The sequence below is a fragment of the Hypomesus nipponensis genome, chromosome 14 (genome assembly GCF_054491055.1).
Source record: "Hypomesus nipponensis isolate SF chromosome 14, ASM5449105v1, whole genome shotgun sequence".
NCBI lineage: Eukaryota > Metazoa > Chordata > Actinopteri > Osmeriformes > Osmeridae > Hypomesus > Hypomesus nipponensis.
The window spans coordinates 12811983-12826843 of record NC_140374.1 but is presented as its reverse complement, the minus strand read 5'-3'; the positions used below and the strand labels follow the sequence as shown (position 1 = coordinate 12826843).

At 48.0% G+C, this 14861-nt stretch overlaps 1 protein-coding gene across 3 annotated transcripts; it reads left to right on the top strand.

The window, feature by feature from the left end:
* The first annotated feature begins 2291 nt into the window (after positions 1–2291).
* On the top strand, positions 2292–14631 carry eif4g2b (eukaryotic translation initiation factor 4, gamma 2b). Of its 3 annotated transcripts, none has more exons than XM_084671942.1 (22): positions 2292–2469; positions 3579–3643; positions 4502–4563; positions 5269–5337; positions 5647–5772; positions 5980–6082; positions 6236–6367; positions 6558–6624; positions 7435–7586; positions 7748–7858; positions 8296–8478; positions 8822–8963; positions 9325–9497; positions 9626–9739; positions 10175–10303; positions 10410–10514; positions 11222–11437; positions 11854–12112; positions 12443–12647; positions 12889–13091; positions 13233–13354; positions 13472–14631. In XM_084671942.1, the coding sequence occupies exons 3-22, from the start codon at positions 4520–4522 to the stop codon at positions 13538–13540; spliced, it is 2724 nt and encodes a 907-aa protein (XP_084528068.1). In that variant the 5' UTR covers positions 2292–2469; positions 3579–3643; positions 4502–4519; the 3' UTR covers positions 13541–14631. The 3 variants fall into 3 exon arrangements, with proteins under 3 accessions (XP_084528068.1, XP_084528067.1, XP_084528066.1); XM_084671941.1 differs by having other exon boundaries at positions 3534–3643; XM_084671940.1 differs by lacking the exons at positions 2292–2469; positions 3579–3643 and adding an exon at positions 3675–4243.
* The last annotated feature ends 230 nt before the right edge of the window (positions 14632–14861 follow it).

Genomic DNA, 14861 nt, shown 5'->3' with positions numbered 1-14861 from the left:
AAAACGACATTACATTAACTCTGAACGGAAAGGGTAGGTACTACACTTTAGCGCTGATTGGATGCAGTAGGCTAACTAACAAGAAATATGAAATTGATCGACAGAAGTACAAAATGCAATAGCCTGGCAGAGTTACGTGCACCAGAACATTTGTTAGGCTATCGAAGAATGTAGCAAATAGTAGGCTAGGCTACTTAGGCAAAAGTATTTCGTGTTAAATGTAAAAATCGCGATAGCCAAACAACTGTTTTTTTTTTACATTTAACACGAAACAGAGTAACGTGGACCAGGATCAGGATATCCTGGTCCACGTTACTCTGTCATTGTGGCATTTCGTTCTTCTGTAGTGGACTAATGGTTTTTTCTTCTGAAAAGTCCTGCCTTCAACTGCGTTTTAGCGTGCGCATAGGCTACTTATATTATGAAACGTTAACAGCATATCTGAGATTATTTCATAGGAATGACCCTGATTAAATTAAAGAGTAGTGTCATGACTCTGAATTGTAAACATTAATGTTTCCTCCTTCCTTCCAACCAAAATGATCAAGTTCATGATAATGACAGAGTTAGGTGGACTAGTGGTTTGGCTATGTTTAAAACGCAATTTATGCCTTTGCATACGTAGCATATGCTACATACTTCGATACCCAAATAAATGTCCTAGTGCACGTAACTCTGTCAGGCTATTGCATTTTTTACTTCTGTCGATCAATTTGTTAGCCTACTAGCATCCAATCAGCGCTAAAGTGTAGTACCTACCCTTTCCGTTCAGAGTTTATGTAATGTCGTTTTCCATTTGGGGGAGCGTGTTTTTATATTGGGGGGAGGTGAACAAGTCATCCGATTTGGGGGGAGTTGATTTCATTTGGGGGATGTACTCATATTAGGGGGGGTGATTTGCACTTCAGGGCCACTTACAAACACGTATTTTATCATAATAATGGCCTTTCATGTCAACACAGAAAGCCTACAATACTAAGTTATCTACAAGGAACACAATTTGCCCATTACCATATGATTCCTCTGGTAGGAGGAAACCTATTGTCGCCAAGAGCGAATTGTGGAAACGGCTTTTCATGTGGATTGTCATACACGCATTCTGGCGTCGTTTAGAGCCCATAGGAAGAATAGTGTTGACTGGATATAGCGGTTAACTTGTTTTTGTTGATTTTATGCAGCTTTCGCAACAGATAGCATTGCAACAAGTAGCCTGGGGCAATTTCCATGCACAGGGGGCAATTATGTTTGAGTCTAAATTAGATAATCGGTATTATTATTATATTTTCTTAGCCTACCTCAATTATGACTTGCATGCAGATACCTGCACTTTGCTTGCACGTTGTGGCTAACATAGCAAGCACGCGCGCATGTACAAGGATTTCTACGGGCATGCATCATAATTTTTTATTCCAAGATTATCTATCTAAATTAATTCACTGACTGAGATTTTACAGTGTCACATTATACAGTGGCACGTGACGCCCATGACTGAGTGTCACAATATTGTCTATATCCGTGTTTCTTAACTAGTTGGGGCCGACCAAAAGCTGGTCTCTCTAGTTCACATGTGTCAAACTCCGGTCCTCGAGGGCCGCTGTCCTGCATGTTTTAGATGTTTCCCTGCTCGAACACACCTGATTCAATTAAATGGGTTGTTATAACGACCATTTATTAGAATCAGGTGAGCTGGATCAGGGAAACATCTAAAACATGCAGGACAGCGGCCCTCGAGGACCGGAGTTTGACACCCCTTGGTCTGGAAGGGTTGGGGACGTGTGCTTCGGCTTCGTCAGTCTAACTTTTATTTTGTATAAGTTACCGAACATCCGATCGTGCGCTTTTATTTTGAAAGGTGCGTAAGCTCAAACCTTGAACAATGGGTGTGTTCGACTTCATTCAGCGCCGGCGGCACCGACCATAGACATATGGCGCCGACAGTCGGCTGCAGCCGGCTGCCTTGCAGGCGACGCCGGCGCTGCACGAAGTCGAAGACACTTATTGTGAATTACAACATTCATTGTTTTGTGAAATAAATTATAATGGTTCGGAAATTACTTTTGGGTCGTGACTTAATGACCAAGAACAAATGAGGGTTCTGTTAGACCAGTTGAGAACCAATGGTCTATAGCTATGAGGTCTATATATACCCGAGCGTTTGATACAAAGCGCTCTGATGTTTGATTTAATTTCAACAAATTCATACAATTGATTTTATTAGGCCCGACATTAAAATATTACTGTATTGTGATTCGCTACGAAAGTCATAGCAACAAATTACGTGACAATCGGGTGTGACGTGAGTGTGACGCGGTGCAGAGAGACGAGACTGATTTTAGGTCTTCCAAACTGGCCGGACCGGACAGTTGTCTTCTGTTACAGATTAACGACTAAACTCGATTCAATAATAACAAGTTTTTGTTTTTCGTCTTTGGAAACCAAACAGTAGAAAACTGGGGTTGTTTTGTTAAGGTAGGATCATTACCTCCAAAATCTTACCGGTTTCTCCAAAATGGCTACGAACAACGTCTTCCTTAATGCTAGAGCTACTAGCAAACCGACGGGCATGCTAGACTAGTGCTAGCTAGGCTAGCCACCACGCAAGCTAACTATATCCACTCTTTTGCTAGCTAATCTACCTATTGTAGAAAAATGGCGTTGTGGTCATGTTATAAGTTTACATAGCAGGTATAATGTCTTTGTTCGGAATACATATTTAATCTTTTGCTTTTGGAGTCACTTTAATGACTGTAACTACAATAGTCTAAAGAGCTACTGTAGCTAGATTCCCTTACGAGAAACCTGAACAACCACAACTATCGATTCTGCTGATAGCTTTGTAGCTATAGCAAAGCTAAAGCTAACGTGGTAAACTAAAATGCCACTTTGTAGTCGAGACACTTTAACAGTTTATTGTAGCCTGGTAGTTGTTTATTGTAAAAGTATTGTACGTAAAAAAAATAAAACGAGTTATTAGTGATGTATACTACTGTACCAGACTAGTCTTATCAAATACAAAACTAGGTTACAGTAACTAGGTTAATCAATGCGCCACCAACCCATTCCCAATAATCTACGGGTAATACACGCATTTAGGCTAGAGCGAGCTAGCTAACAAAGTTGGTTTTACTCCGACAAACCTAGCCTGTGCAAAGGCTAATGCTGGCCAATAAAAAAACCGTGACTAATATACTTTAGTTGTGACTTTTGTGTAACGTTAAATTTAGGTAACTGGTTGATGCGTTCGTTTCCTTTTTTGTCGTGCTAAGGAAATTAGCTATGTTAGCTGTGCTAAGCTAGCTAATTCCACCTAAAATTCATTGTTAGCCTGTCTGACAATGTGGTAATTATATTAAAACGATGCGAGTTGACATTATAACGCTTGTTGAAGTCGTGCTAGCAGCCTAATTGTCTGTAAGTAATTCTAATGTCCTTATTAAAGAATTGGCATTGTCATTGTCACGTTCATTTGCTACATAGACTACCACGTCTACTGCTAACCAAGTTTTTTTTTTTTTTTTTTTTTTTTTTTACAGCACCGTTTTCCCCCACCCCTCCCTATTATTATTATTCCTTTGAAGATTCTTCGTTGTCAAGCCGCCAAAGTGGAGAGTGTGATTGCAGAAGGGGGCGCTTCTCGTTTCAGGTAGCTATATGCACCCTGTAGCCCACACTAACACTTTTATTCGTACTCTTTGCTCACCTTCCCCCACAGTGCTTCTGTTTTGTGCAGTAATGGCAATTGTTCATAACGTAGCCAACCAACAGTAAATATATAACATTAGACGGTGCACTTAGATTCATCACACTATGTTACTTTGGTTAAATGCCACAGTGGCCCCATCTACTTTGTTACCCCACACATAATTTCCTAAAATTCTCTGGCTCATGCCAGTGTTCATGGTAATTCATAGTAGCAAATCACATTTACACCACACAGGATTATACCAAGTATGTGTTTAGTGACGGGCATATTGGTTTCCAGTATTAAGAAACAAGTGCTTTGAAAGGATCCCAATGGAAAGAATACTACAGTGGTGTGTTGTGCCACACCATGTAATGCCCCAAGACTTGCCCTCCACACCATTGTTTTACTGAGTGTCTGTACTGCTGTCAGGGCTACTGCTGCATTAATAGATGTGGACTTACAGCAATGAGCCACCCACTGATGAATGTGAGCACTGTCCAGCCGGCAGCTGCAGCCCAGAAAACAATTGACAGATACATGGATGTGAACAAGAGCAAGGTCTATGCATGCATATTCAGAGACACTGTCCAGTTATTTTCCCTCTTTAGTCATTCCGGGTGTTATAATTGTCACTCAAGCTGGTTTATGGTGAAGGGAGACACAACTTGTTACCTAACCTAGGCATTGTCAGCCAGTATGATCTGTGTATGTTCAGTAGCACCCCTGCAACATGTTGTTATGTGAGATGACAGGCTACACCCACCATGTTCTTTGAAATATGTGATTTAGTAACGTATGTACTTGCTCTCCAACAAGATTAAGACCGTGGATATTATGCAACAGGATCAATGGCTACAGCAAAGAGAAAACCAGACAAAGTGGGTTTTCTTTTCATGCTCCCAAAATGTTACAATGTAATGCTGACTTCTTGATGGTTCTTCCCAGGTTCTAGCAGCGTTTGTGTCCCGTGTCATCTCAGCCCCGCGCAGTTTGGTTAGGCCCCGGCACGTCTGCGGGACTGGCACGTGCCCTTTGGCCGTTGTCCCGATCTGGTCTCCATAGTTACTGTATTTGGAAGTGTAGATGAGAGGTAACGGGGACGTGTCGAGGGATCCCCCCGGGGGCCAGTGTTGCCGCGCAGGCGTCCCGCCGCCGCCGCCGTTCTTCTTGAGTCACGCGGCCGTGGACACCCATGTGAACGGCCTCACGGCAGGATGGGAGGCTGCGCAGTTTTGGAATAGCACACAGGATGTAAGCTGGCTAGCAGAGTCGTTTATCTAACGATGAATGCTTGCGTACGCTATCCACCAATCACAGGACTGGGATCAGGTCCAGGCTAAATAACCAGCTCGACTGCTGTTGATTTGAACGTTCCAGGGTCATGTTTAGCCTAGCCGTTGTTTTAGTTCATAAGGATGACATTGGGCCAAAAGAGCTGTGCTTTCTGTGACAGGGAGAGGGGGGGGGGGGGGGGCATTAAGGGACACAAAGGGCCAGAACGTGTACAACTATCTGATAAAAAGAAATAATAAAAAAGACTATTTCATTGTTGACTGATGTTTCTCACTTTGTTTTCACCAAAGTGCTTCTTCGGTGGGAGGAGGAGGTGTTAGGAGTGCACCTCAGCACCATCCCAAGACTGTCGGCAACAGGTTTGTTACCGTGGCATCCACCAGAAAACGACACACCGGGCACCCCTTGGCTAGGATGCTTGGGTGGTCTTGTAGTGTCATATTGTATCGGAATAATAAAGCAGGGAAGTAATTAAAAAAGTGACATTCGGTGGCCATTTTGACAGGGGTACAGGCCCGATCGTGTGATTTTACATTCCTTGTTTTGGGTTCCCGACGCTGAAGTTTCTGTTGTTGCTTCGACCCAGTTTCTCTGTGCACTTGTGTCTGGGTGTGTGCTTTACCAGAGCCATGTGACCTTCATTAGACTCTCCTCTCTTGTCTCAACAGCGAGTTCCTGGGGAAAACCCCAGGGCAAAGCGTTCAGAAATGGGTTCCTTCACGAAGCACTAGACGAGATGCCAACTCCAGCAACGATAAAGAGCGCCACGATGCCATCTTCCGGAAAGTGAGAGGGTATGTATCAGGGCTTGTCTCATCACGTGCAGCCGTGAGCCACTCCCGTCCAGTTTCTTTTTTTTGGGAGGGAAACTGTTTGAATTTCTTTTTCTTTTTTTTGCTGAGTGCAAGCAACTGTTGCTTTCACAATCTTCTGGATCGAGGGGGCTCTCAACATGTCTGACCGTTGCAATCCCCTCTCTCCCGCTTCCACTGTCTCTGCAGCATACTCAACAAGCTCACGCCTGAGAAGTTTGACAAGCTATGCCTCGAGCTGCTGAACGTGGGCGTCGATTCAAAGCTCGTCCTTAAAGGAGTCATCTTGCTGGTGAGTTCACCTTCGTGTCCCATGAAAACCCAAGTCAATTCAGTGAGAATACGTTCCCGGCCCTCGGGTCAGATCACACACGGCCTTACTCCATGCCTGTTTCCAACCGCTGTTATTGTTATTCTCCCTCATCAACTCATCTCCTGGGTCTAGATTGTAGACAAGGCCCTAGAAGAGCCAAAGTATAGCTCGCTCTATGCCCAGCTATGTCTGCGCTTGGCAGAGGACGCACCAAACTTTGATGGCCCTCCACCGGACATCCAAACATCCCAAAAGCAAAGCACAGTAAGTGCCCGGTCACACGACGGTTATGCACCAAGCTGGTTTAACAAGGCTGCCCCTGTTGACGCCTGCATTGTATACTAAAAACATTTTCCCACGAACATTTTCCTCCTATGACATTTTGGTCAATGACGGCGTTGCCGTGTTGATCTGTGGTTTTCATTTTGTCACGGTTTTCTTCTTTGTTTTGTAGACCTTCAGGAGACTGCTTATTTCCAAGCTCCAAGATGAATTTGAAAACCGCACAAGAAACGTTGAAAGTGAGTTGTTTCCAAATCACCGCACATGCACGCTCTCTCTCTCTAGTGTTTCTGCTATGTTGATTTCTGCCGCCACGGTATCAGAAATAGGGCTGTACAACATTTTAGGGCGTATATCAGCAGTGATTGTTGAGAGCGCATGTCGGAGAATAGCACAGACACGCGCTTCACAGCGCAGTTGAAATTGCGTGTGTGTCCTTGAGTCCTGTAAGTCGTATAACTGGTGTTGTCAGTTCATTTAAGCCTGTTATTGTACTAGTCTATAGTTCTTGCAAACTTAAATTAAGTTATGCTGGGAGTGGGGACACACTACAGGATAATTGGGCCGATTTCGGCCCTTCCGACAATCCTAGGTAATGTTCCGATTATCTTGATGGTTCCGCAGATTATTTTATCAGATGTTCCCTTGGTGTGTGTTAAGAGTGACCACACACTGTAGGAGCAAAACGGCTAAATCTAGGATTTTTTGTCATGTTTGTGGTCTCTCACAGTTTTAAAATCTTATGAGATTTTTTTTATTTTTATGGTTTAGTGTGTCTCCAGCATTAACTGGTGATTTTCGTTGTTTGTATTCTTCCCCCGCTGGCGAAATTGCACGTCTGATTTCGATAGCGCTCGCTGCCGTTGCTCACGTTTGTATTTTATGTGCATTATTATGATGAAGTAGTTTTAATAATTATAGTGGGTATATCGTTATTATTCGGACAGACCTGCACCCACTGCAAAAAAAAAAAATCCAAGAGGAAACACTGCTCTCTCTTGAAATATCTTCCCAGTCACACTGTCGCCTCTCGCCCGCTTTCCCTCCAGTCTACGACAAGCATGACGGCCCCCTCACCACGGAGGAGGAGGAGCAGCGGTGCATCGCCAAGAGCAAGATGCTTGGCAACATCAAATTCATCGGGGAACTCGGCAAACTCGACCTCATACACGAGTCTATCCTTCATAAGTGCATCAAAACAGTACGTCTCCTCCCCCCCCCCCCCTCATCCTCTGAGGGTTGGGTGAAGTCTGCTTAGATGCAGAACTGTGATTTGTTTTATTTTTAGCGAGCGATTTGTCCCCGTCGAGGGCAGAGTCCTGTTTTGAGTCTTACCAGCTTGTTAACTCTGACCCTCTGCAGCTCTTGGAAAAAAAGAAGAGGGTCCAACTCAAGGACATGGGTGAGGATCTGGAGTGCCTCTGTCAGATAATGCGAACGGTGGGGCCTCGACTTGACCATGAGAAAGCCAGGGTAAGTCCCGTCTCCTCTCAGCCCTCCTCGCCCTCCCAGTGGCTGGGCGCTGGCTCCCTGTCAGCAAAAAAAATAGTATGCGAAGCCAAAGATGTCATAAAAGCTAGGCCAAGCCACATCGCTGCCGTTGCAGTCTGCCCCGAGCCAGACTCTTGACTGCGCCTGCTTGTTTTTATACATGTATGTTAGTTCTAAAGCAACGCTGAGGACGTTCGTTGTGTAGGTTTGACATAGACGGTTAAACAAATTATGTATACAAAGACAAACAAAAAAAAGTACGCTTTCAATTATCCGCCATCTGGGTTTCAAACCCTGCCTTTGTACAGCTTTGTGTTCTGTCGATTAGTGACATTACAGATCGTGGCACATACCATACATGTGCTGAGTATAGGTAAAGTAGTTCCTGACTAATCCCCCCCCCCCCCACACACACACAGTCTCTAATGGATCAGTACTTTGGCCGGATGAAGTCGTTAATGAGCAACAAGGAGCTGCCTGCCAGGATCCGCTTTCTACTCCAGGACACATTGGAGCTGCGAGACAACAACTGGATCCCCCGCAAGGCCTTCATCGACAACGGCCCCAAGACGATCAATCAGATCCGTCAGGATGCCGTCAAGGTGACACTTAAGGAGACCTGCCAGACGAATGGCTCTTTAGGAGTTGGAGCTTTTCTTATTTATTGTCGTTGGTTGTTGTTCGCAATGTTGTCATTCATCCTTGCCATGTCCTTTCCGCGGGACCCACAATTCAGTTGATCCGATGCATACACGACTAAACATAATGTTAATGTCCTATGTGTAGACATTGCCACATGCAAGCACGCATCATCATCTCCTTACCCCAGAACACTACCGCCCGGTATCTGTCGTTGTGCTTTTCGACCTCCCCATGGTTAATCGGTCTCATGCAGCGTCCCAAATGAACCGGTCCGCTTGCATGTCCTCGTGTCGTCCCCTGCAGGATTTGGGTGTGTTCATCCCTGCGGGCATGGCTCAGGGGATGAGGATGGAATTATTCATGGAAGGCTCCTTCATGCCCAACCGCATGAAGCTGGACCGGGAGACACCCGGGGGGCTGGCTGACATGTTTGGACAGATGCCAGGTTGGTTGTGTGTGTGTGTGTGTGTGATTCTCTCTGAAGACTGGATCTGTGCGTCTATAGGCCTTCTGGCCATCTCTTGGTTGCCATGCGGGGGTGTCTTTTTGAAGTCTTTTGATGACACACTGCCGAGGCCAATGCGAGGCCAATGAATGCTGTTTCGATTTTCATGATTATTCATATTTAAAAACGGACTGCCAAATTTGAATATGAATAATCATGAAAATCAAAACAGTGTGTATGTATGTATGTGTATATATATATATATATATCTATATCTATATATATATCTATATATCTATATCTATATATATATCTCGAGAATCTGCTTTTACTAACCCCTGCTACCTCTGTATTTTGTCAGGTGGAGGGATAGGGACGGGCCCTGGTGTCATTCAGGACCGGTTCTCGCCCACAATGGGACGCCATCGCTCCAACCCTCTCTTCAACGGCCACGGGAGCCACGGGGGCCACAATGCCCCCCAGCCCCCGTCCCAGTTTGACATGGGGGCCAAGCTCTTCACCAAGCCCAGCCAGGTCACCCCTCACTCCCTTCTCTTCTCGGCCTAACGCTGGCCCAGCCCGCGAGCTGCGGCCTGTCCTGGTCCCAGATCCGCGGTGAATTGACCCGCGCGTTGACTTTGTGCCCTTCCTCTCCGTCGCAGGTGCAGAATCAGCATTTCCTCAACCAGAACCAGAACCACCAGGCCCAACAGCCGGTCCAGTCCAAGGACATGACCCCTCGGTTCAGCAAGAAAGGTCAACTCAACTTGGACGAGGTGGGTGGCCCCTGAGGAACATGACGCGCCAGGCCGCTGAACGGAGCCTGTTTGGTTGTTGTTGTTGTTGTTGTTGCTGCTGCTGAAAGAAAGCATGACTCATGCCCGGTGATTATGAAAAGACGCGTTATTCTGAGGAGTCTAACCGGCTTGCCAGTTGAATCTCTCTCTGTCTTTTCCTCCCTCCGTCTCAGTCTTCCCCCCCTCTCTCTTCTAGCCCCTCCTCCTCTAGCCCCTCCTCCTCTAGCCCCTCCTCCTCTAGCCCCTCCTCCTCTGCTTATTCCCTTCTCCAACTGGCGACTGGTCCGTTGACTGCGATTATGAGATATGAGGGCATGAGGACCAATGATCCAAATGGTGATGTGTGGTGTCCATTTGGGTGTTTTATATATGGTAATGGTTTGTGGTGTTTTTCCACTGGGTACACCCCAACAGATCAGCCTGAGGCCGGCGCAGTCGTTCCTCCTCAACAAGAACCAGGCGCCCAAGCTCCAGCCCCAGAACCCCACCATGAACCCCCACGGCAACCAGCCCCCCCGCACCCAGACCCCCCCACTGGGACAGGTACAGGCCCCCTTTAACCCCCACCCACATGACCGGGCACGCTCGCGTGGAGGTACGGTCCGAGCCTGGCCGCGTATACACACACTGACTCTGTGTCTCCCCTCAGTCTCCACAGCTTGGCCTTAAAATCAACCCGCCGCACATCCAGGAGAAGCCTCAGAAGATCTGCAAGAAACCCCCGCCTGCCAGGGAGGAGCTGCTGAAGATGACGGTAGGTTCCTCACCAGCCTCCAGGCTCACATCCTACAGGTCATCCAGCCTTCAGCTTGAACCCTCCCACCCCCCCCCCCCCCCTCTAAAGGATCTATTTAAATCACATACATTTGTAGGAGTAGCAGTGCAGATATTTCCCCTTACTCTAATCCTAAATGCTGTTGGATTCATGCATCAAATTCCTAAAACCTCCCTCTTCTCCCTCCCTCTTCTCCCTCCCTCTTTTCCCTCCCTCTTCTCGCTCCCCTCCCTCCCTCTTCTCCCCCCTCCCTCTTCTCCCCCTCCCTCTTCTCCCCCCTCCCTCTTCTCCCCCCCTCCCTCTTCTCCCCCCCTCCCTCTTCTCCCCCCTCCCTCTTCTCCCCCCTCCTTCTTCTCCCCCCCTCCCTCTTCTCCCCCCTCCCTCTTCTCCCCCCTCCCTCTTCTCCCCCCCTCCCTCTTCTCCCCCCCTCCCTCTTCTCCCCCCTCCCTCTTCTCCCCCCTCCCTCTTCTCCCCCCTCCCTCTTCTCCCCCCTCCCTCTTCTCCCCCCCTCCCTCTTCTCCCCCCCTCCCTCTTCTCCCCCCCCTCCCTCTTCTCCCCCCCTCCCTCTTCTCCCCCCTCCCTCTTCTCCCCCCTCCCTCTTCTCCCTCCCTCTCTTCCCTCCCTCCCTCTTCTCCCTCCCTCCCTCTTCTCCCTCTCCTCCCTTTCTCCCTCCCTTCCTCACTCAGGAGACGATCGTGACGGAGTACTTGAACAGCAAGAACCTGGTGGAGGCGCTCAACAGCATTCGGGAGATGAAGGCGCCCAAGAGCTTCTTGGCGGAGATGCTGAGCAAGGTGATCGTGTGCTCCCTGGACCGCCCCGACGAAGACAAGGAGCACTCCAGCACCCTCATCCACACACTCCGCTCCGAGGGCCTCATCACCGGAGACAACTTTATGCTGGTATGGTACACTACACACACACACACACACACACACTTAACATTGACAAATCCCCTGTTCATGATGATGATATGACATCATGATGTTAGTTTTTCAGAAGGAATTCAAAGAGTTAGTGTTCCTACGAGTGTTGACATGATGCCATCAATGGGACAATACTGATACCAAGTCAAGTATCAAAGTACGCAATACTAATGGTTTACTTCAAATGTGTGGAATTTCAATTCTCTCAATTGTAATTTTTGGCCAATGAACAGAAGTGTCTGCATAAATAAGATTAAGAATAAGATGAGCTGCCTAAGTTGCCCTGAGCTCCCCTGAGCTCCCCTGCCCAAGTCGCTGGTCATGTCTCAGTGTTCCACGGTTTCCCCCTGGACTGGACCGTGTAACTCACTTTCCCCCCCCTCCTCCCCCAGGCCCTGATGTCCGTGCTGGACCAGTGTCCCAAGATCGAGACGGACGTGCCCCTGGTCAAGTCCTACCTGGCCCAGTTTGCGGCGCGTGCCGTCCTGGCCGAGCTGGTGAGCGTGGCGGAGCTGGCCCAGCCCCTGGAGAACGGCACCCACTTCCCCCTCTTCCTGCTCTGCCTGCAGCAGGCGGCCAAGCTGCGGGACCGAGACTGGCTCGCCGACGTCTTCCAACAGAGCACGGTCAACATGCAGAGGATGCTACCCGGTAGGCCCCGCCCCCCCCCCCCCCCCCTCCCTCACCCAACACCTGCATGTGTGAGCGACGTGCAGATGAATGGACCTTGCACTTTTTTGCCTGTGCGTTGAATTAGGCTGGTGTTAAAACGTCTTGGCGCGGCGACTGTCTCGCGACGTGCTCGTGTCGTGGGTGTTCATTGTCAAACTGTGCATCTGTATGGCGAGTTGGGTACATGAGCCTTCAGCTTGGTTAAGCTTCCATCTCTTCGTGGCGTGGCGTGCATGGGGTGTCCGGGGGTCCACCGCAGTTGTGTCCCCGACTTGCTTTGTAACGGCGCCGGTCTGCTCCCTCTGCCAGAGATCGATCAGAACAAGGACCGCATGCTGGAGATCCTGGAGGAGAAGAGCCTGGGCTTCCTGTTCCCCCTGCTGAAGCTGGAGAAGGAGCTCCTGGTGCAGATCAAGGCCGACCCCTCCCCCCAGTCCATCTACAAGTGGATCAAGGACAACATCTCCCCCAAGCTCCACACCGACAAGGGCTTCGTCAACATCCTCATGACCAGGTAGCCGCACGCACGGGCCTCGTTTGGGATGCTCGCGGGAAACATTCATTCGGTGGATAACCAGAGAACAATGACCTGCCATTAGGTCTTGGATGGAATTTAAACTGAAAAGAAGGCAGACATGCATTCACTTTTATTTTACTTTTGTTTTGTGTGACTGCCATCGCTAACACCACCTCTCATGGGCTCTCTCTCTCTCTCGCTCTTTCGTGCTCGCTCTCGCTCTCTCTCGCCCACCCAGCTTCCTGCAGTTCATCTCCCAGGAGCTGGGCGTGGTGGAGGAGGACCAGGCCGCGCCCCCCAAGGAGCAGCTGGAGCAGGAGAAGCAGCTGCTGCTGGCCTGCAAGCCCGTCCTGCAGAAGTTCCTGCACGACCACACCCAGTTGCAGGTCAGCGCCCTGTACGCCCTGCAGGTGCACTGCCACGCCAGCGACTTCCCCAAAGGTGGGTCTCACGCGCGACCCAGGAGCACGCACGCACGCCCCACCCCCACCCGGCCTCAGTTCACACGCTGTCACGTTGCCACATGAACGTTTACCTGAGGTGCTTTTAATGCAACCTTTAACCCTTTGACCTACGTTTCAGGCATGCTGTTGCGCTACTTTGTCAACTTCTACGACATGGAGATCATCGAAGAAGAATCCTTCCTGGCGTGGAAAGAAGATATCACCCAAGAATTCCCTGGAAAAGGAAAAGCTTTATTCCAGGTATTGCCTTTCCCAGGGCTAAAAAGAACTGCTAAAGAAAAATGATAGTTTAGTTGGAATTTGACGTTTCCTGGCGCGTAACCTCACTCTGCTTCAACAACTCTTCCTTCCTGACAGGTCAACCAGTGGTTAACATGGCTGGAAACCGCCGAGGAAGAGGAGTCTGAAGAAGAGGTCGAAGGCTGAGGCTACCCCCCACCCCACCACCCCCACCCCAATTAAACTCCCTAACCACTGTTGCACGGCACTCAGCTGCTCATATCTCCAAGCTGAGAACACAGTATTTTACCAGGGCACGATGTGTTGCTTCCCTTTCTGCGCCCTCACCTTAGACCCTACGCCAGGCTGAGAGGCAGTGGATGATGGTTTTGGTTCCCCCCCCCCTTTCCTCTGGTTGTCCCAATTGGCTGGATCTGGACGTTCACACCGGCCAGACCGTTTTCGCATTGTAACAATGTAGGTAAAGTTCTGCCACAGCTCCCAAATCCTCCAGTATGGCTTTCCCAGCATTGATTAGCTGTCTTAACACCCTGAGAGAGAACACTTCTCGAGTATGTACACAAGGGCTATCCCGATGGGAAGATAGTGGCTCATATTTTCATGAAGGAAGTGTTAAGTTGGCTAGAAAGCAGCACCCCGATGCGGTGAGTCTCCACAGTAAGCCTGCTGGAAACCCATCCTCATCTTCTTTTCCAAACCAAAGTGCTCTTCACTGCCCGCCGCCTGCGAGGAGCAGTTGATATTCGTTGTCCTGGAGAACCCCATTTGGCCTGTCGAGGCAGTAGAGATTGAACCCCACTCGCTCTGGTAAACATAAGTGGTCGCAGTATTCATCCTATAAATCTTAAATTGTCCCAGAAACTGTAATCATTGGTGTGCTGCCGAAATGGTGTCCATTAAGTTGTCTGTGTTTCTACCTCCTAGTAGATGGTGTATTGTGCCCACATTAAGAATTATTTTGAAAAAACTTTGCAAGTCCAAGACTGGTATTCTGGTCTAACCTGCAGGTCCTCCTGTAGGATCCACTTTTGTAGTTATCAAGTATTAGAATTAAGGAACCTAAATAAATGAAATGATTGGACATCTCTTCTAAACCCTTTACCAATGATGTAACATACCTTGGGCAGGTTCAGGAATATAATATCCTCCTCAATACCGAGTGATATTTGACCTTGTTCTGTTTGCAACTTAAAAAAAAAATTGGAATTGTAACCAAGTAAGTTTTATCCTGTCTTTTTTTAATTGCCGAATTAAAGTTGACATGATTGTTGTTTAAATTCTTTTGGTGAGCTTCCCCTTTTGCAAAAAGACAACATTTGAATGATTTTTACGATGGTTTGTTGCCCTACGAGACCAGTCACTCCCCTGTGCTCAAAAGCCATATATGTATTTGTGAAGCAGCATTTTGCATTATGTTCTACGGTTGTATTCAATTTCAGTGTTCTCTAACTAAACTTTCAATAAAGTCCAATACTTAGAGCAGGATAGTCTGCTCTGTCAAAGTGGC

What these genes read in the sequence shown, in the direction of transcription:
- eif4g2b (XM_084671940.1), top strand. Translation starts at nt 4,151, where the DNA reads ATGAGCCACCCACTGATGAATGTGAGCACTGTCCAGCCGGCAGCTGCA. An exon ending in AGGAGCTGCTGAAGATGACG is followed by an intron (nt 10,515 to 11,221) that starts GTAGGTTCCTCA and finishes TTCCTCACTCAG; the next exon opens with GAGACGATCGTGACGGAGTA. An exon ending in CATGCAGAGGATGCTACCCG is followed by an intron (nt 12,113 to 12,442) that starts GTAGGCCCCGCC and finishes TCCCTCTGCCAG; the next exon opens with AGATCGATCAGAACAAGGAC.